This window comes from Brassica napus, chromosome C3, assembly GCF_020379485.1.
Source record: "Brassica napus cultivar Da-Ae chromosome C3, Da-Ae, whole genome shotgun sequence".
Lineage (NCBI taxonomy): Eukaryota > Viridiplantae > Streptophyta > Magnoliopsida > Brassicales > Brassicaceae > Brassica > Brassica napus.
The window spans coordinates 6,237,975-6,264,246 of NC_063446.1; the positions used below are offsets into that span (position 1 = coordinate 6,237,975).

The 26,272-nt window shown below is 35.4% G+C and overlaps 4 protein-coding genes across 5 annotated transcripts; 3 read left to right on the top strand and 1 right to left on the bottom strand.

The window, feature by feature from the left end:
- Nucleotides 1-8,477: 8,477 nt before the first annotated feature.
- LOC106387122 (non-specific lipid-transfer protein 3) lies at nucleotides 8,478-9,413 on the top strand. 2 transcript variants are annotated; one of them, XM_048752211.1, is made up of 3 exons: nucleotides 8,478-9,011; nucleotides 9,148-9,228; nucleotides 9,289-9,413. In XM_048752211.1, the coding sequence occupies exons 1-2, from the start codon at nucleotides 8,674-8,676 to the stop codon at nucleotides 9,179-9,181; spliced, it is 372 nt and encodes a 123-aa protein (XP_048608168.1). In that variant the 5' UTR covers nucleotides 8,478-8,673; the 3' UTR covers nucleotides 9,182-9,228; nucleotides 9,289-9,413. The 2 variants fall into 2 exon arrangements, with proteins under 2 accessions (XP_048608168.1, XP_013682385.2); XM_013826931.3 differs by having other exon boundaries at nucleotides 9,148-9,413.
- A 6,780-nt stretch (nucleotides 9,414-16,193) lies between these two features.
- On the top strand, nucleotides 16,194-19,818 carry LOC125584174. The gene is made up of 7 exons (XM_048752212.1): nucleotides 16,194-17,243; nucleotides 17,341-17,952; nucleotides 18,046-18,123; nucleotides 18,204-18,311; nucleotides 18,401-18,750; nucleotides 18,849-18,930; nucleotides 19,021-19,818. The coding sequence occupies exons 1-7, from the start codon at nucleotides 16,350-16,352 to the stop codon at nucleotides 19,636-19,638; spliced, it is 2,742 nt and encodes a 913-aa protein (XP_048608169.1). The 5' UTR covers nucleotides 16,194-16,349; the 3' UTR covers nucleotides 19,639-19,818.
- Nucleotides 19,819-20,217: 399 nt separating this feature from the next.
- Nucleotides 20,218-20,957, top strand: LOC125584175. Its single transcript, XM_048752213.1, has one exon. The coding sequence runs from the start codon at nucleotides 20,248-20,250 to the stop codon at nucleotides 20,746-20,748; it is 501 nt and encodes a 166-aa protein (XP_048608170.1). The 5' UTR covers nucleotides 20,218-20,247; the 3' UTR covers nucleotides 20,749-20,957.
- A 3,304-nt stretch (nucleotides 20,958-24,261) lies between these two features.
- LOC125582897 lies at nucleotides 24,262-26,244 on the bottom strand. The gene is made up of 3 exons (XM_048749341.1): nucleotides 25,396-26,244; nucleotides 24,448-25,257; nucleotides 24,262-24,345 (listed from the first exon to the last, which is right to left on the bottom strand). The coding sequence occupies exons 1-3, from the start codon at nucleotides 26,242-26,244 to the stop codon at nucleotides 24,262-24,264; spliced, it is 1,743 nt and encodes a 580-aa protein (XP_048605298.1).
- Nucleotides 26,245-26,272: the final 28 nt, after the last annotated feature.

A 26,272-nucleotide genomic window follows, 5' to 3' on the forward strand; every position in this document is an offset into this window, starting at 1 on the left:
AGCCATCGTTCACGTAGAGGGTAAACCAGTGGTTGGAGAGTTTCACCAAGATCCAGATTCAGATTCATCTGGTGATGATGACTCGGAAACAGACTACCATTGATTTTTTTTTTTTTAAAGAAATACCGAGGAAATTCCGAGGAACACTTGATATACCCTCTTTCCTCGGAAAAGCCTCGGAATATTCCGACGGAATTCCGAGGAACACTTGATATTCTCGATCGATCGATGGGATAATCTCATCGATCGATCACATTGTTACGCTTTGGTCCATCTTAGTGATCGATCGATGCGTTTTCGGACATATATCCATCGATCGATCCGTTTATAAAAAAACTTACACGATTTTCCGAGGACATTCCGAGGAACGCTTGAGATTCTCGATCGATCGATGGGATAATCTAATCGATCGATCACATTGTTACGCTTTGGTCCATCTTAGTGATCGATCGATGCGTTTTTGGATATATATACATCGATCGATCCGTTTATAAAAAAACGTACGAGATTTTGTTCTCGATCGATCACATTGTTACCCCTCGGAAAAGCCTCGGAATATTCCGAGGAAATTCCGAGGAACACCTGATATACTCTATCGATCGATGCGTTTTGGTACATATATCCATCGATCGATCCGTTTAAAAAAAAATTGACGTATTGAAACCCCAAACACTAGTTCCTCGGAATTTCCTCGGAATATTCCGACGGAATTCCGAGGAAGAAAAGGGTTTCCTCGGAATTCTCTCGGAATAATCCGGGGATATTCCGAGGAAATATGGTTTTTAAACCGAAAACAACGTTTTGCGGTTTGAATAACACCTATATAACCCTTATTAAGTGTCTTACGTTCATTATGAAGTCAAAAATTTGTTCCTTACCGTATAATTAACACTTTTCCGATTGTATGAACGAAATCCCACAACATAAGAGAAACACTTATACCTTTTAATGAACGGTAAAGGGAATACTTTAAATTAGTTTTGAAATTTGTTATTTCATGGTTTATGCTCATCTATACAAAGAATCCTCAATGGTATGCATTACAATTGTATAAGAAATGAAATACGACAAAAAAAAATTGATGTTTTGAAACCCCAAACACTAGTTCCTCGGTATTTCCTCGGAATATTCTCATTTTACCGAGCAAATATTTCGCAAAAATTGAAATTAGAATTCCGACGGAATTCCGACGGATAATGTCCGTCGGACCCTAGGTTTTATAACCACGAGCCCCTTCTTCTTCCCCATTTCTCTCTTCTTCCTCTGCGCGACTCCTCTCTTCTCTCCGGCGATTTCCCCCTGAAATCCGACGATATCTCCGGCGATCTCCCCCTTCTCTTACACAAATCATGTAAGGATCCTATCCCACTCTCTTAGGTTCTATTTGTTAGGTTTTTGTGTAGTTTTGATAGATTTTTGTTAGGGTGATTGGTTAGGATTGTGATTTGGTTGTATAATAGGTTTAGAATTGTGATTTGGTTGAATAATTTGTTTTGTTGAATTGATTTAGAATTTTTTTTTTATTTTTTTATTTTTTTTTGTATTTATAAAATCGATTTTTGTATATAAAATCGATTTTGTATTTTACAAAACGATTTTTCTATCTAAATTCGATTTTTTGGATTTTACAAAATCTTTTTTGTATAGAAATTCGATTTTTTGGATTTTACAAAACATTTTTAATATCTATAAAACTTTTTTTGTGATTAAAAACTATTATTTGGGATTTAAAAATATTTTTAATATATATATATATATATATTATTAAAACTATTTTTTTGTAATTATTAAACTATTTTTTATTTATTAAAACTATTTTTTGTTTATTAGAACTATTTTTATATATTTATTAAATATTTTTAATATCTATAAATTTTTTTTGTGATTAAATTATTTGGGATTTAAAAAAAAAAATTAATTTATATATTTCTGTATTTATTAAATATATTTTTTTAATTTACAGGTCTCATGATGATCAGACCCGGCCTCGATAGCGTCGTGGTCGTGGTGGTACGGGGAGCCAGTCTCGGGATTCCAGCCATTTTCAGGATTCCCCTTCGCCCCACAGCTCCAACCATACATTTCCCTCTGCTGTACCCGCTCCTGCTCCTCTCGCTCCCGCTGCTGCATCCGCTCCTGCTCCTCCGGGTCCTCCGGGAGTGATGAGTGTTGCGGAGTTGGTTCAACAGCCCGGTCGTGACCATCATCCGTATCTCACTCTGTATCCACATGGACGGGGTTAAACATGGCAATTAAACATTTTTTTTTCTTTAAATTTGGATTCATTATTAACCGTTTGTTCTTTTTATTAGGTTCAGCCGATCCGGGAACGGGATCAGCGCATGGATCAACCGTATGATGTACTCGACAGGGGACATCCGACTTTCACTCACTTCCCTACCGACAAGCAGGTTATGTGGTTTCGTCAGTTTGCGGTAAGTATTCTAATTTTTTACTTATATTTTTAATCTTTAATATAAATTTTCTACTAATTGTGTTTTTTTTTTCCAGCAAGAGTTCAACTGGAATTCTGATGAGACGCTCTTTATCTATCACCACTTCGTCCATAAAGTTATGGACAATTATGGGAAGCAGATCCACGAGTGGAAGAAGAAGTGGGAAATCAATAAGGTTCGATTTAATTTATTAAACAATTTTTTAATTTATTAAACAATTTTTTAATTTATTAAACTGTTTTCTTTTTTTTTTTATTAAAAGGTCCCAAAGTCGATGAACGACACGGTCTGGAAGGAGTTGTGTGCGCATTGGGATAAGGAAGAGACGAAAGAAACTTCTTCCACCAACTCCACCAACCGCAGGAGCGACCGTAAAGGGAAGGGCATCTACAAGCATAACTTAGGTGCTCAATCTATTGCCACTCTGGAAAATTGCATGGTAAGTTCAACCGTTTTTTCTTCAATTATTTAATTTATTGTGCATTTCTTCTAATTTCTAATGTTTCTTTAATTTATGTTTTTTTCAAGGCGGAAGAAAATGATGGCGAGCCGGTTGATGATCTCGTCCTAATGAGGAGGACGTATACCAACAAGAAGACCGGCCAGGTTGATGACGGTCTTGTGAGGGACATGGTCGACCTGGTCCAAACTCAGGTGGTAGACGAAGTGTCTCAGCTTCAAACCGAGGATGACGCTTCGACGGCTTCGACCAACTTGTCCCGGTTTCGAATCAACGAAATCGTTGAATCCGTAAGTTCTTTTTTTTTTAAGTTCAATTCATTTATTTCTTGGTTTAAATTTGTAAATTTGTTTTCTATTCAGTCGGTTCCAAAGAAGAAGGGACGTTTGGTCGGTTTGGGTCGTCGCACCCGGTCGGTTCCTCCTTCTTCTGCACCACCGCCCTTTGTTGATCCAGAAGTACTTACGGCTCAGTTGAAGGACAAGGATGATCGCATATCTTTGTTGGAGACCCAGATGGCGGCTCAACAGGCGGGCTATGAGGCACAGAGGAGGCTGAACCAGCAAATGATGGAGATGATGCAGAGGATGTACCCGAACGAGGTGTTCCCGGACGTGCCAGACCCGTAGTTTTTTTTTTTCCAAAAACTCGGAATGTTTTATTTTTATTTGTGAAACTTTGAATATTAATTAATATGATTTTAATTTTATATTTTCGAATTTAAATTTCAAAATTTTTATTTTTTTAAAAAAATTAATATTTTTTACATTCCGAAGAAATTAATTATATTTTTTACTCGATCGATCGATGCGTTTTTGGACATATATCCATCGATCGATCTGTTTATAAAAAACGTTCGGAATATACCGAGGGACATCTTCCTCGGAATATACCGAGGGACACCTTTCCTCGGAATATACCGAGGGACATGTTCCTCGGAATATTCCGAGGAAGATGTCCCTCGGTATATTCCGAACGTTTTTTATAAACAGATCGATCGATGGATATATGTCCAAAAACGCATCGATCGATCGAGTAAAAAATATAATTAATTTCTGTAAAAGAATACTTTGACAATGATGATAAATTTTAATAAAAGAAAATAGTTTCACTGACTACATGCCACTGAAAAAATGTTTAGAAAGAAAGTTTTTGAACTATTTAAAACGTTTTGCAGCTATATGAAATGATTTTGTTTTTGTTTTTTTGGTTAGACATGTTAACATGGAATGGTTTGTTTCTACAATTAGTGTTATATAAACGGGTTAAACTGCAACACAATAATGTATTGGGTAACTTTATCATGAATGGCTGCGGCAGAATTGATTAAACCTTGATTGTTGGTGGTAGAATAAACTGGTAAGAGGGGAAGGGAATTATTCAGACCAGATATTAAACGGTTTTTAAAAGGTTGAAGGTTTTGTGAGGAATAATAATTGGAGGTGCCACGAGGGGAACACAGAACATATGACTGGATAAGATAATAAACAGACAGAGCCAATGGTTAGACAACCGTCGCCCACAAACTCATTTTAGCTGTTTGTTTTCCCCTCTTGTTTCGATTCTGTTGTCATCGGTGGTTTTAAAATTATTATAATGACAGAAAGTTATATATCCCCTCTTATCTTAATAGAAAAACCTAACGAGTTTTGGCCCACTGAAACCAATATTTCCAAATGTGCAAGACAACACGTTGATAAAACTCTGGGGACGAACTTACTCAACTTTTCATTAGGTCTCAAATTGTGTATATGAACACAAGAAAGATTATAGTTTCTAGTATGAATATATTTTTATACAGTCAGATCATTCAAATTGGAATCCAAACTAATTTTTCAGAAAAAAATTCCATGTTAAAATCTCGTAAATATATATATATATATATATATATAACTTGTTTAACAAAAATCTTTTCATGATTGTATAATATTAATAAAAATTATTTTATATACAATAGAAGAATATTATAAATTATTTGGTTCTAAATTGGTCAAGTTAAAAAAATAACATTGTTCGATAAAATTATAAGATAATAATTTTTAAAAGAATTTAAGTTGATATATAGCTCCATTAAATTATAAATAATTACTATATATAGAATTTGTATAAATGTAAAGACAAAAAATATTTTTAATTTTATTCAAGACAAAATTATCTTTTTCTTTTCATTTCAAGTATTTTCGTATTATCTTTTTGGATTGGTTCTAAGACATGTATATATTTTATGATATGTGATATTCCAAAAATACTAAATAATCTAATAAAATATCTAATTCAAGTAACTAATATATAAAATTATAAAGTAAATATTATTCATATTTTAAATAAAAAATAAATATGAATAAAAAATCTTTCAAAATAATAATCTATAAAGTATATAAATTCATATGTTATTAATTTATAGATTTTTTACTTGAAGTGGAGTTGTCAGAAAATAAAGTTAAGTATAGTAGAATTAATGGAAAATTTATCTTCAGAAATCTCAGCTCCATCAGCTTTAATTAGAAAACTAGATAGTAACTCGCGTTTTGCGCGGAATAAGACGTCTATATTAATGTTAAAATTATATATTATGATTATGTATAACATAATGTATACTTTAAGCGATAGAACTAAAGGTATAATTGTTATTAGGGGCGAAGCTATAGACTTTTTATAATGGGTGCACTAATATTAAAATTTGATATATGGTGTTTGCAAGTTTGAGAAGAAGCTTTGGAAATTTTTTTTTGTATATTTCGCCTATCACGTTGTAGTAGTTACGGACTTTGGGGTTTAACAAATAAATTCGAAAAAAAATTGGATCAATAACATATTATAAGCAAAACAATAACTGTGTGAAATAAAAAAAATATAGCTCATTTAAATTAAAAAAAACATAGTTGCATAATAAAAGAAATTGAAAGTTATTCGATCCTCTAAACTGTAAAGGTTGTTCCATATGCGACCAGCACTTGAGACTTGCTGGTGGTTCGTTCCTAGAAGTTTCTTCTCATCTTCAAGATCGTCTAATGCAAAGCTTTCATGGCGGCAAAGGTGGTGACACTCGCATGCTTATATTGCTTGCTCGAGAAGACTAATACACTAAGGCGGGATGATTTATAGTGATTCAATCTCCTCGAAACATATATCATCTCATCGAGCCGTAACAAAACCGAGTATGACACATTTATCTAAAAATAGATTCTCAACGTCCTCTTTCAGTAATGAGAAGCGGTTCTCAAGAATGTGAGTGCTCTGCTAAATGCATGAAGACAGTATGGAGAAAATGGTTCTTTCAGTAATACTTGGCATCATACTAAAGTTTCATCGCTTTGTCGTCTCTACAGATCTGTCGACTTAATGGCGATAGATCGAATGAGTTACTTTTTTTAACAAAAACGTATAGAAGAATAAGGAAGCTTTATTGATGCTATGATTATATTGAAAGGATTGATAAATCAACTAATCGAACTTGAAGCTGAAGGTTTATCACGTAAAAGTGTTCGTCAAGAAAATTGTAGATGGTATGAAGTTATTTAAAGGAATGTTAGTGTGAACGCATTAAATTCACTGTTTTGGTGAGAAACGTTCTCTGCGTGACACCTAAGCGTTTTACTAAATAAAAGTTTTTCGTGAAACCACGTCACCACGTCACATTCTTTGCCAATAAACTTTTTAGGTAAGTTTTAAAAATATTTCTCCTTTAATATACAGGGTATGCCACGTACGATAGAATGCTAGTTTCTTTTGTAACAATAATATGAGTTGTGTCTATCTCGCTTTGAACTTGGATGACTGATACATCGAAATCGAATGCCCGCTATGAAGGCTAAAAAAACATAATGTATTTTTCAGGTACAATAATAAAAGAAACATAATTTTTCAGCAAAAGTTTTTTTAGTGGTATTGCAAAGATGTAGATATATTTAATTCTCAACACTACGCACATATTCTTCCCGTTTCAAATTGATAAATGTTTAAGAGTTTACACACTTTAAATTTTGGTTAGAATTTTTTTTTTGTGATTAATTTTTCTATAACTTTTAGCCGATACAAGTTTAAGAAACACAATTTTTTAAAATTTATAGTTTATCATTATTATCTAATAAATATATATTAAAATATATAAAAGTATATCTTTTTAAACAATTTTTTATTAAAAGCATGGATCATTTTGAAACGGAGATGGTATATGATAATGTAATAAAAAGGATTATAGTAAAAATCATATTCACTCTTAGAATTTCTTTAGTAGACACAGCTTTTTATATACATGCAAATAGACTAAAATATTTGTCATGTTGTAAACTCAGGGGAGGATAGCTGCAGGTTCTATCGCTGGTCGGTTATTAGTTGTAGTACTATCTACTATGTAATTGTATGGGCATGCATACACATATTCTCCTCGTTTCACCGTGAATATTATATATTCTATAGATCGTTGTGGCTGTATAACAAACACCGTACGTTCTTTATTTATAAATTATATCCACAAAAATGTTAAAAACCATCTATATATATATTTGTTGTTATTTGGGTGGGGGTGGGGGAAAAAGTTTCTTGTTTACATTCGTCATCGTTAGACCAATGTATGTGTCATTGTATATTTTGATAATTAATAGTTTTAACCATAACAGTTTCAGTTAGACTCTATATATAGAAATCTCCCGCCAGTATTGGATGTAGGTATTAAATTATAGGATTAAGATAACATCATCATATCTCAAAACATATTAAAATACAACTGAGGAAAACAAAAGATCACCAAGCCATAAGACAAAGACATAGTGTGAGATAAGCGTCCATATATAGACGTGTTTTATTTTATTTATGCTAAATCATACACATGGAGCCAAGCTACTTGTCACTGTGCCACATGAGACTGCTGCATCTACTGATGCAACTATGCACACCGTCAATACAAGGCATGTGAAGAACCTCTGGGCCAAAGCCATTTCTGTTTTGCTTTTCTTTGTTTGATGAAGAATATGGATATTCTGTTTACCTGTTTCTAGTTATGCTTTGTTGTTTGATATGAGATCTGAAGAAGCTCATGATGGGTTTAAATAGGAATTTTAGATGGTAAAGGTAGTGACTAAGCAGGGTTAATTTGTTGGTAGTTGGAATGCATTTACTTAATTTTGTTTTAGTTTCTTATACTAATTGACATATTGTTTCTGTGTGCTTGTATATTCACTCATATGATATCTTAGATAACGAAACTTTAACTTTCTTGATATTTTGTCGAGGTCAAGTTTCAGTTGATGAGATACGCTATTCACTTAACTATACTTAGCTTTCTCCTTTCACCCGGATTTTTCCATACGAAAAGATGATGCATACTTAGTATGACAGCTCTGATGCATTCGTACTTTTTCCGTTAATAGCCATAGTTTGCCGCACAAAGTTAAAAAAAAAACACAGGCCATAGTAAAAAATTTCCTCAGTTAATTAATGGCAAAACAAATAGAAGGTCCCAGTGGAATTAATGAAGAAGGTGATGGGGTTAGTTGGGAGAGTTCTAATGGTTGGTGTTGCCTTTAATTGGACTGTATTCAAATTTAAGTCGCACAGTAGTAGAGTACAAACCTCTACTAGTGGATAAATTATTGATTGTCTGAAATCAAGATACATACAGAGTACAAATCCTAATATAAATCCATTCATCAACTCACACTTTTCTCATCCAACAACAAAAGAAGAAGCTTAGAAACGCAAAAGCAAAGTGTCTCTATTTTCTTAGCGCACACAAAAAGAAGAGAAAAGCAAGAGACAATGGTTTCGGCTCTGAGATTCTTCACATGTCTTGTCTTGGCAGTGTGCATAGTTGCCTCAGTAGATGCAGCAATCTCATGTGACACAGTGGTAAGTAGTTTGGGTCCTTGTTACTTTTACCTAAGGCAAGGCGGGATTGTGCCGCCTTCATGCTGTGGGGGAGTAAGAAATTTGAACGGTATGGCTCAAACCACACCAGATCGTCAACAAGCATGCAAATGCGTACAGTCCTTTACAAAATATGTCCCTGGTTTCAACCAAAATATAGCATCTGGGCTTCCTGGAAAGTGCGGTGTTAGCCTTCCTTATCCCATCTCCAATAGCATGAACTGCGACAAGTAAGCTTTTTGTTAAGTGCAAGTTCACATTCTTTTGTTTTCTTCTCTTACGTGATTAGTTACCCAATCTAGCTAGAGACGGCGATTTAATTCTTTTTAATGAGTCAAACTTACTCTGTTGTTTGTATTGTTGCAGCGTCAAGTTAAGCGGAACTCATGTATCGTCGTGAGGATGAAGAGTATGGTCTACAATAAGTAAAATGAATTAATGGTTTACTTGTCTTGTTTTTATTTTTTTTTTTTTTTTTTTGGATAAAAATTAATGTAGAATCCATTATTGTCTTGTTTTTATATTGTTGTTGAAAATGTTTGTCTATGTTACTTTGTAATATTTTGCTCTACATTGTATCTTAATTATGTTTAAGAGATGATAATTCTACCTTATTAATTATCTTCTCTTTATATCATTTCCCCAACGCCATCATAGATATTAATCAACGACGATTTTAGCTACAAATCTCCTTTTTTTTTGAGAAAGGGCTTACCTACAAATCTTTCTTTGTAAAGCTAGGAGTGCTACTACTAATCACGGTATATTTTCTAAGATGTCAATTATCCAATGACATAATATTAACGTTAATTACTCAATCACACGAGATCAGCCACTGATGTGAATAATTTACATTAATTTCTAGCTACTTATTATTTTCTTAGTATAAAGGGTAAAAACATGTATTGTACAATCTTTAATTGTAATTAGATTTTGATCGCGCGGATGTAGTTAAAAAAAATGATGCTATTTGTTTTTTATATCACTATTTAGGATTGGACAAAAAACTCGAATTCAAAGAACCGAACCGATCCCAATCCCAATCCGAATAAGTAGTACCAGATCCAAACTGAAATTGATTAAATATCCGAATTATTCAAAATTTTGGTATATGAAGAACTGAAACTTAATCCGATCCGAGCCGAAGTATTTTGGGTATCCAAAATAAATTTATATACTTATATATATTAATTATTTTTAGATTTAATATATATAAAAACATCAAGAATATATATGATACTTTTAGGTTTGTTTAAATACATGAAAATATATACAAATAATCAAACGTAAATATCTAAAATAGTTAAAATATACTCAAAACTCTAAAAATACTTAAATAATTATTAATTTTCTATCCAAATATTTAAATCAAACCAATTTATATGTTAAGTTAGGTACTCTGACATATGTTATTCAAATTTATATGTAATATATTTTATTGTTTATATATTTTTTTAAAATTAAAGCACATAATAAATTTTAAATTTTTTAAAATAATTTAAATTGGTTATCCAAATCCGAACCAAATCTTCAAAGATTTGAACCGAACACGAAATCCCAAACAGACCCGAAAACGAACCCGAACGCTCACCCCTAATCACTATTATATATCATATATGTGTCATCATAGGTTACAAAATACGTGTTATCATATAATTAATCATATTTTATATATACCATCAAATAAGTAATCTTATAATTAATAATATTTTATATGTACAATCATATAAATAATCATATATATTATATTTTTAAAATTCAATGCGAAATATAAGAGCCATAATTTAAGTTGGTGTTTGAAATTGAGCATTTTATTGTATTTTTCTTATATATATTGAAAACATTTTTATAATGGTTATTAGAAAATATGTTAGTAAAAATCAAATTTTGAATATATGTATATTTTAAAATTAATATTTTGATTTGAATATGTATATCTTTTAAATATAATGTGATGAACTTTCAATCTACTAATAATAACAATCCCAATTAAATAAAAAAATTGTGAATTCCACTTATGTTGAAATGATGTGTCTTTTCAATAATTAAAAGTTGTGTCTTTTTATTTAAAAATAACTATTTATATTGAAAGAATGTGACCATTTATATTGAAAAGTTATAACTCTTCATATAAGTATTATTACAAAAAGACACAACCTTTTAATTCAAAAGATGTGACTCTTCAAACAAATTTTTGAAAATCTATAAAGAGTCCAATGTCCATGCTTTCTCAAAACATAATTTTCAGTAATCAAATAAAATGACGAAGAAAAAACCAATTAATAATAGTAAACCCAAACAATGTTGAAAAGTTATGTGTTTTATAGGAATTTTATTTCTTGTTAAAAATTGTGTCTTTTCATTATATATTAAGATATGTCATTTCATTATTTGTTTCAAGAGTTGTGTATTAGTTAGTATTTAAATTAAAAAGATGTAATTATTTAAATGAAAAATTGTGACTATTCATATATGTATCATTTCAAAATAACTACCTTAAAATTGAAAAGATGTGACTATTTAAATTGAAAAGTTGCGACTATTCATATAAGTATCATTTCAAAATAACCACTTCTAAACTGTAAAAAATGTGACTATTCATCTATATGAAAGTTGCATCTCTTAATTTTTTATATGAAAAGTTGTATTTATTAGTATTGAGATGAAAAATTATGTCTTTTCATTTTTATTTTGTTCATATCTATTTATTAATATTTCATAAATATTTGCAATTGTTTTATTTCTAAAAATCAGTGTATTGATTAATATGAAAATTTGAATCTCTTAAGTTTTATACATAAAAGTTACATCTCTTAAATGCTTTACATGAAAAACCCAAACAATGTTGAAAAGTTATGCATTTTTATAGAAATTTTATTTCTTGTTAAAGTTGTGTCTTTTCGTTATTTGTTTCAAGAGTTGTGCATTAGTTAGAATTTAATTTTAAAATATGTAATTATTTAAATGAAAAGTTGTGACTATTCATATTTCTATCATTTCAAAATAATTACATTTAAATTTGAAAATATATGACTATTTAAATTGAAAAGTTGTGATTATTCATATAAGTATCATTTCAACATAACCACCTTTAAATTGAAAGATGTGACTATTCGTATATATGAATAAAGTAAAAACAAAAAGACATAAAATTTCATTTTAATACAAATAAAAATAACTTTTCATAAAAAAACTTAAGACACACAATTTTCATATTAACAATGATTAAAAAATGACAAATATTTACATGATGTCATCAACGAAGAGGTACAAATGTGTTGTGATTTAAGAGATATGAACGCATCGTAATCTAAGAGGTATGAACGTGTTGTGATCCAAGAGGTACAAACATATCATGATCAAAGGAGTATGAATGTTTTGTGACTGAAAGGATGTGAATGTATTTTGACCGAAAATATACAAAACGGTCGTGACCGAAAGGCTACCAATGATCATAAACGAAAAAGTGCGAATGGATCTTGACTGAAAGGATGTGAAATTAATCTTGACTGAAAGGGTGCGAACAGATCTTGACCGTGACCAAAAGGGTGCAAATGGGATATGACCGAAAGGGTGCAAATAATCGTGACCGAAAAATTGCAAACAGGTCGTGACCAAAGGGTGCACATGGTCGTGATCGAAAGGTTGTGAATGGGTTGTGACCGAAAAAGTGTAAACGGGTCATGACCAAAAAATGGTGTGAACGGATCGTAACCGAAAGGTTGTGAACGATTTGTTACCGAAAGAGTGTGAATGGGTCTTGACTGAAAGGGTGCGAACGAGTCGTAACCAAATGTGTGTCACTGCCAATGGATCATGACCAAAGAGGTAAGAATAGATCGTTACTGAAAATGTGCAAACGAAACATCACTGAGTGAATGCTAAAGGTCAATCATGATGTTAGTGATATAAGAGTATGATCTTTTTTGGCCAACATAAAAAATCTATTTAAAACAATTACAAATATTTATGAAGTATTAATATATAGATATGAGTAAAGTAAAAACAAAAAAGACATAAATTTTCATCTCAATACTAATAAATACAAAAAAAATCATATACGTTTACTTTTCATATTAACACTGATTAAAAATTATAAATATTTATATAGTATCATCAACAGAGATGAATAAATGTGTTGTAATTTAAGAGATAGGAACGCGTCATAATCTAAGAGGTACAAGCGTATCATGTTCCAAGGGGTTCAAAAGTATTGTGACTCAAAGGGTGTGAATGTATTATGACCGAAAATGTACAAAAGAATCGTGACCAAAAGGCAGTGAACTGTCATAAACGAAAGGGTGCAAACGGTTCTTGACCAAAAGGATGTGATATTAATCCTGATTGAAAGGATACGAATGGATCTTGACCATGACAAAAATGGTACAAATGGGTTATGACCGAAAGCGTGCAAATGAGTTATGACCGAAAACGTGCAGATGGGTTATGATCGAAAGGGTGCAAATGGTCGTGTTTGAAAGATTGCAAATGGTCGTGACCGAAAAATTGCAAATGGGTCGTGGCCAAAGGGTGCAAATGGTCGTGACCGAAAGATTGCGAATGGGTTGTGACAAAAAAGTGCAAACGTGTCGTGACCAAAAGGAGTCAACGGATCGTGACCAAATGAGTGTGAACGGAACGTAACTGAAAGAACGTGAATGGATCGTGAATGAAAGGGTGCAAACGAATCGTATCCAAAGGAGTGCCAATGAATCATGACCGAAGAGGTAATAATAGATTGTGACTGAAAAAGTGCGAACGAGACATCGCTGAGAGAATGTTAAATGTCAACCATGGTGCTGGTGATATAAGAGTATGACCTTTTCTCGACAACATAAAAAGTCTATCCAAATTAGAATGTATCATTTTCTTAATATTTCTTAGATTTTGCTTGTTTTTATCCATCCGGAAACTTTTTTGTCTTATGGTCAACCATGGTGCTGGTGATATAAGAGTATGACCTTTTCTCCACAGCATAAAAAGTCTATCCAAATTAGAATATATTATTTTCTTAATATTTCTTAGATTTTGCATGTTTTTACCCATCCAGAAACTTTTTTGTCTTATGGATCTCAATTTCAATTTACACCCTTTCGTTCACGCCATTTACACTTTTTCGGTCATGACACATTCATACCTTCGGTCAAGGTACATTCGTTCACCCCTTGGAACAAGTTCATGCCTCTTGAATCACATCATATTTGTATCCCTTAGATTACGACGTGTTCGTACCTCTTAGGTTATGAGTCGTTCGTATTTTTTCGTTGACGACACAACCGTCTAACGTAAACGATACATTTTTTATTTAAAAGATTTTTATGTTTAATAAGAGATTTTATTTATTTATTATAAATTGATATAATTTAAAATTTAGAGTACCTAAAATAATAAAAAATGTATAATTTTATAAGTATTGATGTATTTGTATTTTAGTTGTAATTTAAAATTATAGAATTTACGTTTTTGATATTATCTATAAATAAATATAAACACATATGTTCTACGTTTTGACATGAGAATTTTTTTGAAAATAAAATTATTATTTTTTATATAATATGATATATTTATTTATAAAAAATGAGTTCACACGCGATATCGCGTGGATTCCTTACCTAGTTTTTTTAATAGCATAAGTCATATCCATGTTTCCAAACAACAATATATTCTTTTAACTGGTATCTATGTTGTCAAACAAAAGCTTTAACTATTTTTACTTTAATAAGATACATGCATGTGGCCTCCCATGTTTTTAGATAACAAAAAGTATCATTCAGCTCTTCACTAAATACGTCTCCTAGGGTATGGTATTTATTTTCATTTTCATTGGAATCCGTAAATTTAGCTCCTCTCCATCTTGTAGATCACTTCACTCCTTATTACAACAGACATTGACTTGTAAACTCGTTTTGCTGTAACAGCTAAACTGTTATGGACTCAGGGTTTGACCTGTGAGGGGCTATGTCCTCTTGGGTTGGGTCCTGATGGGTGCTTAGGTGTGCATGGTATATTCATCAACCTGTTTCCATAAGATAGATGTAACAACTAGGCTCTCTGTTCATAAATGCGTGCAGGCAATTTAATCCTCTTACCCAAGTTGGGAACATTCTTTCATTTTTGAGCTGATCTTTTCAGGTTCCCTCTTGAAATAGACTGAAACAGGCCAACGACAAAGGTTACTACGTGCTATTTTATGACCGGCCCGGCTTGTTTCTCCCCTTCTCTTGCTTGACTTCTCCCTTGTAGGTAAAAATGATATATAGTTAGTAAAGAGACCGGCCCTGGCCACAAGCAGGGGAAGCATGGGCTTCCGGCCACCACAGAATTAAATATTTTAGCGGCCACAAAATTACCAAATGTGACTTTAGTCTGGTGATCTTGAGATTAATGGCTCTTGTTAGAGGTCATGGGTTCAACGTCCCAGTAACACGTACATTTAATTTCGGCCTTTATTTTATTTTGGCTTCTAGCCTTCAAACTTGTAGGACCAGCGTTATGTGCTTTAAAAGACATCGTTTATTTTCTAGTTTCTCATGTCTTCACACGCCTTGTTGGTATATCCAATAAAAACCGGCATGGAGTTCCTATTAAAGTTGAAAACACGGGTCCACTTTATTGTCATTTGAAGGGCATAAGCCTAAATTCTTAGGGGAATAATGGGACATTGTATTAGTAGAACTAAAAGCTACGAAACAATTTCTTCCTGATTTATAATAGAATAAAGTTTGATCAAAAAAGGGTTCACTCAATACTCAATAGAGTTTTGTTTTGATCAAAACGTAAGTCATACTCTAGTTTGGTTGGTGTTAACTAAAACGTAAGTGTTACTCAATTGGACAATTGTTGTCTCCTAAACTTATTTGATGTATTCTAGTTTTATCTGGTGTATTACAATTTCTTAGATCGTTAGCATGTTTTTTCCAATAACTCTTGCATATGTATTAGATGATGGATACCAATTTGTAAAGTAAAGATGATTCCACGTCATGTAATCATCTAAAAATAGATGAAAAGATAAATACGTAAAGGTGAGTCCACGTGATGTAATTATCTCTTGTAGTATACTATTTAAAAGAAAGGTGACATAAATAAGGAAAAGAAAATATTAAATAATGCAACGTCAAATTCATGTTAGGTCAAACGATGTCGTGATCTGGGTGTTATTTTCCCTTATTTCGTGCTTTTGAAGTTCTCTCTAATAAAACATAAAGAGAAATTAGGGTCTGCACCAACAAACTATTACGTAATTAACGGATTACCAAATCGCACTGTTTGGAGACGATGCGAAATTGCTTATGACCTTCATACCCCTATAGGAGTGTAACGTAAAGACCACTGTTCAGTAGCCAAAATCTGATAGGGACATTGCGAAATCTTTTACGTGGATTCCAAAAGATCTTATATTTCCTGTTCAAAAATTTGCTAATATCCTCGTGTCAGAGAAACAATTATTTTCTCAATCTAATACACAGAGTAGGCTTGTATCTCTCCATATCTCTTTCCGAAAAGCACAAATCTCAATTGCAAATCAAAAACCCTAAAAAATTCCAGATAGTAACATAATCGTTTGAATGGAGGAGAGATCGGGAGCTCCGCCGTGTGATATACCAGAGAGAATATTCAAGGCTGGTGAAGAACCAACTGGTGTTAGGGTGACCCCGTACCACAAACCGTGTGGTACCAGACAAATTCTAAACGCTCTGGAGCCCGAAGAAATAGAGAAAATACAGGCATCTCCTTTCGGGAAAATCGTAGAGCTTGCTGATAAGTCATCCTTCTCTGGTCGATTTGGTCGCTATATCATTTCAAGACAGTTGAAGGTTGCAAAGAAACATGAGGTGTGGTTCGTGTTCGCCGGAAAACCAATTAGGTTCTCTCTTCGAGAGTTTGCTATAGTTACAGGGCTCAACTGTGGAAAATTCAGGAAACGGTCCAAGAAAAGAGGGGCCAACCGGAACATAACAGAGAAACCATACTGGGGAGAACTATTTGGGACTCTGAAAGAGGTTCCAGTGTCGTCAGTCATCCGTATGCTGAAGAAGAAAACAGTGACTGGGACGGAGTTGCGTCTGAAATATGCGTATCTCGCTTTGCTGTCGTCTGTGATACTACCGACGACCCATGCTCCTAGGATCTCCCACGATTATGCGGAGATGATAAAAGATCTTGATAACTTTTTTGCCTATCCATGGGGGAGGGTATCGTTTGATATGATGATGAGTAGTATAAAAGAAAGGAAGGAAGTTTCCCTCTCGCAAAACACCATTGCATTGAAAGGATTTGTGCTCTCATTACAGTTAGTAATGATAGAAGCCGTACCTGCACTTACTGAGGTGGTTCAAGACAGGAGCTCATCTGGTTCGGAAGATGATGTTGGGGAAGAGGAAGACATGATAGATGATGAAAACGCGGAGAAGAAAAGTATCAGCCCTGGACATGCGCGTGATATAGATGCTGCTGGGAAGGTATGTATTTGATTTAAAATTGGTTTAACCTCGAAAATTGCACCCCCTGCCTCAGTAACTAAACACGTTTGTTTGTATTGAAAATCACTACGGCCAGGCCATTGTGCGTTCGATAATCTCGAGTGGGGTATTAGGAGTAAACGAGGACCTAGAGTTTCAGTGGTCCGACGATGAAGAGGATGCATCAGTAGATAATTTGTTGAATCTGATTGAGCAGGGTTATCAATTTACCCATTCAAGCTTCACGGGAGGTGTAACCAAATTGGACGTTATTAGGCTGCGTGAAGAGACTAAAGCCGAATCCTTGAACAGGAAAACTAGTAAAAGAAAGCATAGCTCTTGTTCCACAATACCTGATGGTATTGATATAGAAGTTGTTGCTGTTGTGGTGAAGGATAGTGTTAAGGACGACTTCAGTCGCGTCAACAGTCAGCTTGTCACATTACGTGAATCAACCCGTTCGTTGGAAACCCAAGTCCTCTCTGACCTCAAGGAAATGCTGAGTAAGGTAGAAGAGTGCAGTGAGAACATCGCATTGTTGAGCCAAGGTTCAGCGAGACACCCTATTTTTGGAGCTGAAGGATCCCATGCAGGAGCAACCCCAACAGCCTGTACTGCGAATGCTGCGACACAGACGGATATTGATTTTTCCACCCTCGTTGGAAAAACAGTTCGACCTATTAACCATTTAACCTCTCCTCAAGTTGATGTAAGTATTAAGTTGGATGTTTATTTATCCGAATAGCCGTGTATTATATGTATTGCATATGTAACGCAAATACAAGCCGGATTTTTTGTCCAGGGGTTTGCACAAAGAGACGACAGTGACGTTCATCAGGCCGTCTGTTCGTCTGTAGATATCGCTGAGACAACCAAAATAGTTAGTTTAATTCACTAAAATATTGATATCAATGTGAAATTCATTCGTCATAAAAGATAGTGAGATGACTTTTGTTCTAGGTAGGGAATAGAAGAGAAGGTTTTGTCGCCGCAGCAGGCCTATCACCCCATTGTGGATCCGGGGAAGAGCACATTGAGAAGATCATTGGGGATGTTGTGTCTGACTCGGTATGCATTTCTTACTTAACACATATATTCCCAAATTGCTAAACCGACGAACAACAACTGTAACTAAATGTCGTCTAAATATTGATCAGAGTCTGGACCCGGCGTTGTTGTTTCCAAAGCCGAGTTTCTCTTTAGGATTAACACAGGAGGAGCGCGGGGTTTTAGACAAAGTCGTCAATGCATGTATTGGTGGCAGTGACGAGGGCGGTGCAGGCGATGGAAGTGATGACATTCAGGTTCAGCCGGAGGAGGTTGGTTTGGGTTGTAGGAAGAGTAAACGTCAGAAAAACCCCCCCAAGTCCTTACTAGGAAATTATGAATGCGATAAACGGTTTTTAAACCTTGGAAGACAAGCGGCTGCAGACTCAAACACCTCAGGGGGTAACATAGACTACTCAGCTAAGTTCTCTATTCTGCTTGACAAAATGAAAACACCCTGGTAAGTTTGTAAAATGGTTAATAGCTTCGTAGAAAATTAATTATCTGTCCAACGTTGGTAATAACCGGCTAAGTTACGAATGTTTCATTGTGGAACAGCTCGATAACTACTGCTAGGTGGTCGCTTGACAGCAGTGAGGTTTATGAAATGGTGGAACGATCGACTCCCCTGTCGGCGAAGGTTTGTTTTCCTTTGTTTTGACTTTTAGCTTCATGCAAAACATTGCGAGACATGTTGCAAGTTGGTTAAATTGTTGTCTTATATTTTCAGGTTGTTGATGTCCTCATCTCCCATATTAGTGGATTGTTCCGGTCTAACTCACAACCCAACCATCAGAGTACATGTGCCTTTCTCGACTCCCAATTTGTTTCTCAAATGTCGAAGGTATATACCAAGTTCTCGAAGGTGTCGAAGAAAGAGAGCTTCCGGTTCCCTGACATTGTCTTAGACGCTGGGTTACAAAACACTTCATTCGCAGAAGCTGATCGATATTATTTTCCGTTCAATCTCGACAACAAGTACTGGGTAGGAGTATGCGTCAATATGAGTACGTGGGCCATTTCAGTGTTAGATAGCAACATCTCTATCAGGTCGGACTACATGATGAATAAAGAGATAAGGCCTATGGCACAGATGTTTCCTTATTTTGCGAAGCAGCTGGGAAAACAGGGGGCATCCGAAGATGGAAAACCCCTTGCAATTGAAAGGCCCCGATGGATACCGCAAAATAACTCCCTACCAGACTCGGCTGTCTCAGCAATATTGTTTATTCAAGCTCATGCTGTTGCCGGGGTTGATGGTTGCAAATGCATAACAGCTGATGTTCTGGACACCGAAGTGGAAAAGCTTGCCGTCACACTGTATGAAGGAAATGTTGGCCCCCTCTGAAATGATTGTTACCCTTGCTCCTCCAAAACCTTTGTTCCCATGTCTTATATTTGCTTCGTGTTTTCCCTTTGATGAACAATGTTTGCGTCTGAGCCGTTTGCTCTTATAATTTGGATATCTGTAGTTGCTGAACCAATTATTTTTATGATAAAACCTTGCGCTTCCAATTATCAAGATAAATTCTGCTCTAATTTTTTTATGGATAAAACCATACTTGCACTGATATTTAAAATGTTTACAATCCAATAAAGGAGGATACAAACTAAAATTTTTATGATAAAACCTTGCGCTTCCAATTATCAAGATAAATTCTGCTCTAATTTTTTAATGGCTAAAACCATACTTGCACTGATATTTAAAATGTTTACAATCCAATAAAGGAGGATACAAACTAAAATTAAATTAGCCGTTTAAATTTCCTTGTATTTTCTCTAATTTTTTTATGTTAAGTGCAATACCAACTGTTATGATACGAAACAACTTTTTAAACACGTGCAAGAGTTTAACGACCCCATCTAGCCTCCTGTATATAAACCATTACAATTCTCTAACCCTAGTTGTAAACCTGAAATCTATTTCCATAGTCTCTTGTCGCCTCTTTCTGTCAACATGCAGTCATCACATGCCTCTCGAGGAGATTCATCATCTTTCCCCAACAACGACAACAACGGCTCAAACGGGCCACCTTGCCGCTGTGGCAGATCGACTAATCTGCTGAAAGCCTGGACAGACGAAAATCCGGGGAGACGCTTTTTCAGGTGCGCCGTTCACGGTTTCACCTCTTGGTTCGACAAAGAGGACCCCCATGGTTGGCAGATGATTAGTCTGCTCGAGGCTCGAGATGAGATCCAGCAACAGCGAGGTGAAATAAAAAAACTGAAAGCCCAGATTAGGCTTCTGAAGCAGCAGAAGCCTCCACATCAGACGGTGTCCGGCGATAATTTCGAAATTACTCAGGCAGGGAAGGAGGTGTCTGGAGAAACCCAATTTCTAGAGGCAGAGGCATTGAAGGCGAGAGAGAGAGAGCGAATGTTACAACAAGTGCTTCTGATTTCCTGGGGAGGGTTTCTTGCCGCAACGGCCATCATCATAACCATGTCTAAGAAATAATCGGGTTCTCTCTTCTATCTACTGAATCCTTTTATCTAGCTGCGTATGTTTATTTTCGGTCCCTGCTTTATTGCTCTTATTTCAACCCTAATGCCAGTGTGCTGGTGAACCTGACCTTTATCTTTCGATCCGGGCGTCTTGTTGTTGTATTATTTTGGAACACATATGTTATCAATGTTTAATATATTGTGCTTCAGTAAATGCAGCAACATATGTGCCTTATCAATTTAACAAATACTCACGACCAATTAAGGTAATGTAAATGATAAAGTTACATAAACGGATAGCACTGGGTGAGAATTCATCCAAGAGCCTGTTATCTGCTTACTTATCGGATCTAGATAACAGTTTATTTAAATGTAAATTTAAAACAATTGGACGTCCAAAATATCCACTAACCGTGTACTCTACCTTCTAGCGATAAGTTTGTACATGTTAGCAAGATATAATGATCCATCGTCCATGAAGGTACGTTGCTAGTACGTTATTTGGGTTTACTGTTTACTGCTTACTGTTTGGGTTTACGGGTTTACTAATTAATCATTACGGGGTTCGGGTTTAGGGTTTATTTTTTGGGTTTAGGGTTTATTGGTATGGGTTTGGGGTTTAGGGTTTAGGGTTTATGGTTTAGGGTTTATTGTTTAAGTTAAAGGTTTACGGCTTAGAATGAACATGCTCACTGAGTCATGGAATTATCAAGCTACTACGAAGTTTACATGTATAAAAAGAGAACTAGCCAGATATTTGATTTCATATCCTTATGTTTTGCAATATTAGCGATATATCCATTGTATTGGATGCATTTTCACCGGTGTAAGTCGGGATGGATAATCGTTGTGGTAACGTTTTCAGTAAGGGTTGGCTATATAATTTTTTAACGTTAGTATGTTCCGTTAATTCGTGGGTGGTAGTATTCTGTTTAGTTTTCAGTGTTTGGGTTTAGGTTTTATTTTGTGGGTTTAGGGTTTATTTTTTCACGGTTAAGGGTTTCCGGTTTAGGGTGTATTGGTATGGGTTTGGGGTTTAGGATTTACGGTTTAGGGTTTATTGTTTAAGTTAAAGGTTTACGGCTTAGAATGAACATGCTCACTGAGTCATGGAATTATCAAGCTACTACGAAGTTTACATGTATAAAAAGAGAACTAGCCAGATATTTGATTTCATAGCCTTATGTTTTGCAATGTTAGCGATATATCCATTGTATTGGATGCATTTTACCGGTGTAAGTCGGGATGGATAATCGTTGTGGTAACCTTTTCAGTAAGGGTTGGCTATATAAATTTTTAACTTTAGTATGTTCCGTTAATTCGTGGGTGGTAGTATTCTGTTTAGTTTTCAGTGTTTGGGTTTAGGTTTACTAAAAAAAGGGGAAGGGTTTAGGGATTAGGGGTAACGGTCTAGGCTTTAGACTTTAGGGTTTTGGGTTTAGGGTTTAGGTTTACTGAAGAAAGGTGTAGTGGTTAGGGTTTAGTGTTTGGGTTAAATGTTAAGTGTTTAGGGTTTATTGTTATGGGTTTGGGGTTTGGGGTCTAGGGTTAAGGGTTTAGGATTCGGGTTTAGGGTTTAGGTTTAGTTTTTAGGGTTCGGGTTTAGGGTTTAGGTTTAGGGTTTAGGCTTTTGGTTTAGTTTTTAGGGTTCGGGTTTAGGGTTTAGGTTTACTAAAAAAAGGGAAGGGTTTAGGGTTTATGGTTTAGGGTTTAGGGTTTATTTTGTGGGTTTAGGGTTTATTTTTTCACGGTTAAGGGTTTCCGGTTTAGGGTGTATTGGTATGGGTTTGGGGTTTAGGATTTACGGTTTAGGGTTTATTGTTTAAGTTAAAGGTTTACGGCTTAGAATGAACATGCTCACTGATTCATGGAATTATCAAGCTACTACGAAGTTTACATGTATAAAAAGAGAACTAGCTAGATATTTGATTTCATATCCTTATGTTTTGCAATGTTAGCAATATATCCATTGTATTGGATGCATTTTACCGGTGTAAGTTGGGATGGATAATCGTTGTGGTAACCTTTTCAGTAAGGGTTGGCTATATAAATTTTTAACTTTAGTATGTTCCGTTAATTCGTGGGTGGTAGTATTCTGTTTAGTTTTCAGTGTTTGGGTTTAGGTTTACTAAAAAAAGGGGAAGGGTTTAGGGATTAGGGGTAACGGTCTAGGCTTTAGACTTTAGGGTTTTGGGTTTAGGGTTTAGGTTTACTGAAGAAAGGTGTAGTGGTTAGGGTTTAGTGTTTGGGTTAAATGTTAAGTGTTTAGGGTTTATTGTTATGGGTTTGGGGTTTGGGGTCTAGGGTTAAGGGTTTAGGATTCGGGTTTAGGGTTTAGGTTTAGTTTTTAGGGTTCAGGTTTAGGGTTTAGGTTTAGGGTTTAGGCTTTTGGTTTAGTTTTTAGGGTTCGGGTTTAGGGTTTAGGTTTACTAAAAAAAGGAAAGGGTTTAGGGTTTACGGTTTAGGGTTTATTTTGTGGGTTTAGGGTTTATTTTTTCACGGTTAAGGGTTTCCGTTTTAGGGTGTATTGGTATGGGTTTGGGGTTTAGGATTTACGGTTTAGGGTTTATTGTTTAAGTTAAAGGTTTACGGCTTAGAATGAACATGCTCACTGAGTCATATAATTATCAAGCTACTACGAAGTTTACATGTATAAAAAGAGAACTAGCCAGATATTTGATTTCATATCCTTATGTTTTGCAATGTTAGCGATATATCCATTGTATTGGATGCATTTTACTTTAGTATGTTCCGTTAATTCGTGTCTGGTAGTATGCTGTTTTGTTTCAAGGTTTGGGTTTAGGTTTACTGAAAAAAAAAGAAGGGTTTAGGGTTTGGGGTTTATGGTTTAGAGTTTAATATTAGGGTGTAGGGATTAGGGATTATAGTTTATGGTTTCCCTATGTTTTCGTGGACCCTCTCAACTTAAGTCTTCTTATACCTAATAGGCGGATAATGGATTTTGTATACTTATGTTTTAAATGTTAGCGAGTCCAATGTATTAGCTGCGTATTCCTTCTTTGAGTTTTTTGTATATCTGTCCATCATTATGTAGATGTCAAGCGTCATAGAGTTTAATGATTAATATTTTTGAGCACTTCTCATTTGATAAGGGGTTAGGCTTTGGGTAGCACCAAATTTAGCGAAAGCTGACTTTTTAGGAAATATTTTAGGTGAACCCAAGTTAGATGTAAACGGAGATATAATCATCATGCCATATTTTGACACATAGTACGGTTGCAAATATATATGGTACGGAACAGACTTCCTATTGTGCATATAACTGCTAAGTCGATAAATAACGTATAGTGGATATTAACTAGACGGTTAATAAATGAGGGAGAAACTTTTATTTCTCATAACAAAACGCTATATCCAAATCCCCTACGTACCCAAAATGGACAGACATTACTCCTATTTTACATAAACCATCTCTTTCTTTGTCCATCCATCGCCTCACCTTCTTTCCATACAATTCAACCTTCGCGTTAAGCTTCCCCTCCATTACATTACGTCACAGATAATCTTATATCGCGTTTTTGCAAGTCGCTTTGTTGTGTCCAAGCGCCTTACAACGGCTGCATGCAATTCTCCTACGAAAGCTCTTCACCTATTAGACATCGAAACGTGCAAGGTAAATAAACCGTTTCAAATTTCAATCTCTAGTCCTCTACTTGTTAACTTATATAAAGTTCAAGAATATAATATGTACCAGTTTCTCTCCCCGAGAGAAGTAACGCAGCTTCTTGGGCCTTCCAGGTGGGCGACGAGTAGCAGGTGGTGATAATCGAAGTGAGGAGAAAGCAGTTGGCAAGTCCGAGAGGGTTGTATAATCTGTGACCGGAGCTATACTTCCTTCATACGCACGCCTGAGAAAGGCAACCTTGTAAGCTTCTGTAACAAGTGTGTCAACTTCAACATTGGCTCTCAATGCAGCCGAAATCGCGTGTGAACATGGGATTGACAGCATCTGAAACTCAAAACAACTGCAACTGAGAGTACCAATGTTTACATGGAAGCTACTTCCCATCTTGTTTCGTACTTCATACTCTTTCTCAGCTATTTCTTTTACCTCATACCCGCCGGTTAACTCGAAGTTCCTTGTCACAATTCGAAGAACTCGGGGAGTCAGAATGTCCGAATTTTTATTTGCTGCATCACGCCTTGTGGCAAACCAACTCATTAGTTTACCTCTAATGAAATCCACCAACGGGATTATTGGAAATTCCCTGGCCTCAAGCAGGACAGAATTCCAAGACTCGGCTAAATTGCTTGTCATGATGTTGTAACGGTTGCCATCAAAATGGGAGCGAGCCCAGTGGTGGAAGCCTAGGTCGACTAGGTAAGCCGCACATGCCGGGTCCATAAGTTTAATCTCATTGAACGTTTTGTAGAAATCTTGCAAGCGATAGGCCCGTGCTGCTTTTGCAACAAGATATCCCAAGTGGCTACCTTTAAAGTTGGACCTAATGTTCCTCTTAAGGTGGACAACGCAAACACAATGGCCGGCGCTAGGAAAAACCTGCGATAGAAATTTTTGGTCAGCCAAGTTATCTTGTAAATCACAACTACATATATAGCTTGGTAAGGGGGTTACATAAACGGCTAAATTGTAAATTAGCTCTTTATAAAATTGTACAAAACGTTACATATAACGTACCTTGCTAACTCCCTTGAATATAGAGGGATGCCTATCGGAGACCACCACCAGGCTGGGTTCGTTGGTCACAAAAGTGGATAGTTTCTTGAAAAACCACTCCCAGGACATGTCGTTTTCACTATCAACAATTGCAAAGGCCAACGGGTAAATCTGGTAATTACCATCTTGGGCGGATGCCGTAAGCAAACAACCTGCGTACTTGCCTTTCAAGTGTGTCCCGTCCACGACGACTACTTTTCGCATGAACTGATATCCTCTTACGCAGGCCCCCATAGCCACGAACATGTACTTGAAACGCTCCCCTCCCTGATCATTGCTTTCAGTGTGTAAATCCGCCACCGTCCCAGGATTAGCGGTGACAAGTTCGTTTAGATAGTACGGGAGCTGAACGTATGAAGCATTGCACGTCCCTTGCCCGTTATCAACAGCCAAGTCACGGGATCTCCATGCTTTCCAGTAGGAGATATTGACGTTATGGTCCCCACGCATCATACGTCTTATTTCCCTTGGTTTTGGGCCTCCGCCGGTTCCCACAAATTTGGTCTTCATAAGCTCTCCAACAACGCAAGCCGTCGCTTGATTTTGGTAACCCGCGCGGTCGTTTATGGAACAGCAATGATAGCTGCAAACCTTCCTTATTTCAAAAACCTCGCAATCTTTCAACCGGGCTGCATAAACACGCCAAGGGCAACCGGTCCCTTGACACACTAGGATCACCAACGACTGGTCGGATTTTGGACTTCTGAAGCAAAACTTATTCTCAATTGCATACAACGCCATATGTTGCTTGAAACCATCTTTATTCCGAAACATCATTCCAACGGCCAGTTGAAGCACATTATCACCCATCTCGCCTGCAAAATGTCCATATTTTTTC

Excerpts from the sequence above, each read along its gene's own strand:
- LOC125584175 (XM_048752213.1), top strand. The coding sequence starts at position 20,248 with ATGCAGTCATCACATGCCTCTCGAGGAGATTCATCATCTTTCCCCAAC.
- LOC125582897 (XM_048749341.1), bottom strand. The coding sequence starts at position 26,244 with ATGGGTGATAATGTGCTTCAACTGGCCGTTGGAATGATGTTTCGGAAT. Across the intron at positions 25,258-25,395 it reads TATTCAAGGGAGTTAGCAAG|GTTTTTCCTAGCGCCGGCCA; the intron begins GTACGTTATATG and ends TTTCTATCGCAG. Across the intron at positions 24,346-24,447 it reads TCTCTCGGGGAGAGAAACTG|GTGAAGAGCTTTCGTAGGAG; the intron begins GTACATATTATA and ends GATGTCTAATAG.
- LOC125584174 (XM_048752212.1), top strand. The coding sequence starts at position 16,350 with ATGGAGGAGAGATCGGGAGCTCCGCCGTGTGATATACCAGAGAGAATA. Across the intron at positions 17,244-17,340 it reads ATATAGATGCTGCTGGGAAG|GCCATTGTGCGTTCGATAAT; the intron begins GTATGTATTTGA and ends CACTACGGCCAG. Across the intron at positions 18,312-18,400 it reads GGGATGTTGTGTCTGACTCG|AGTCTGGACCCGGCGTTGTT; the intron begins GTATGCATTTCT and ends AATATTGATCAG.
- LOC106387122 (XM_013826931.3), top strand. The coding sequence starts at position 8,674 with ATGGTTTCGGCTCTGAGATTCTTCACATGTCTTGTCTTGGCAGTGTGC. Across the intron at positions 9,012-9,147 it reads AATAGCATGAACTGCGACAA|CGTCAAGTTAAGCGGAACTC; the intron begins GTAAGCTTTTTG and ends GTATTGTTGCAG.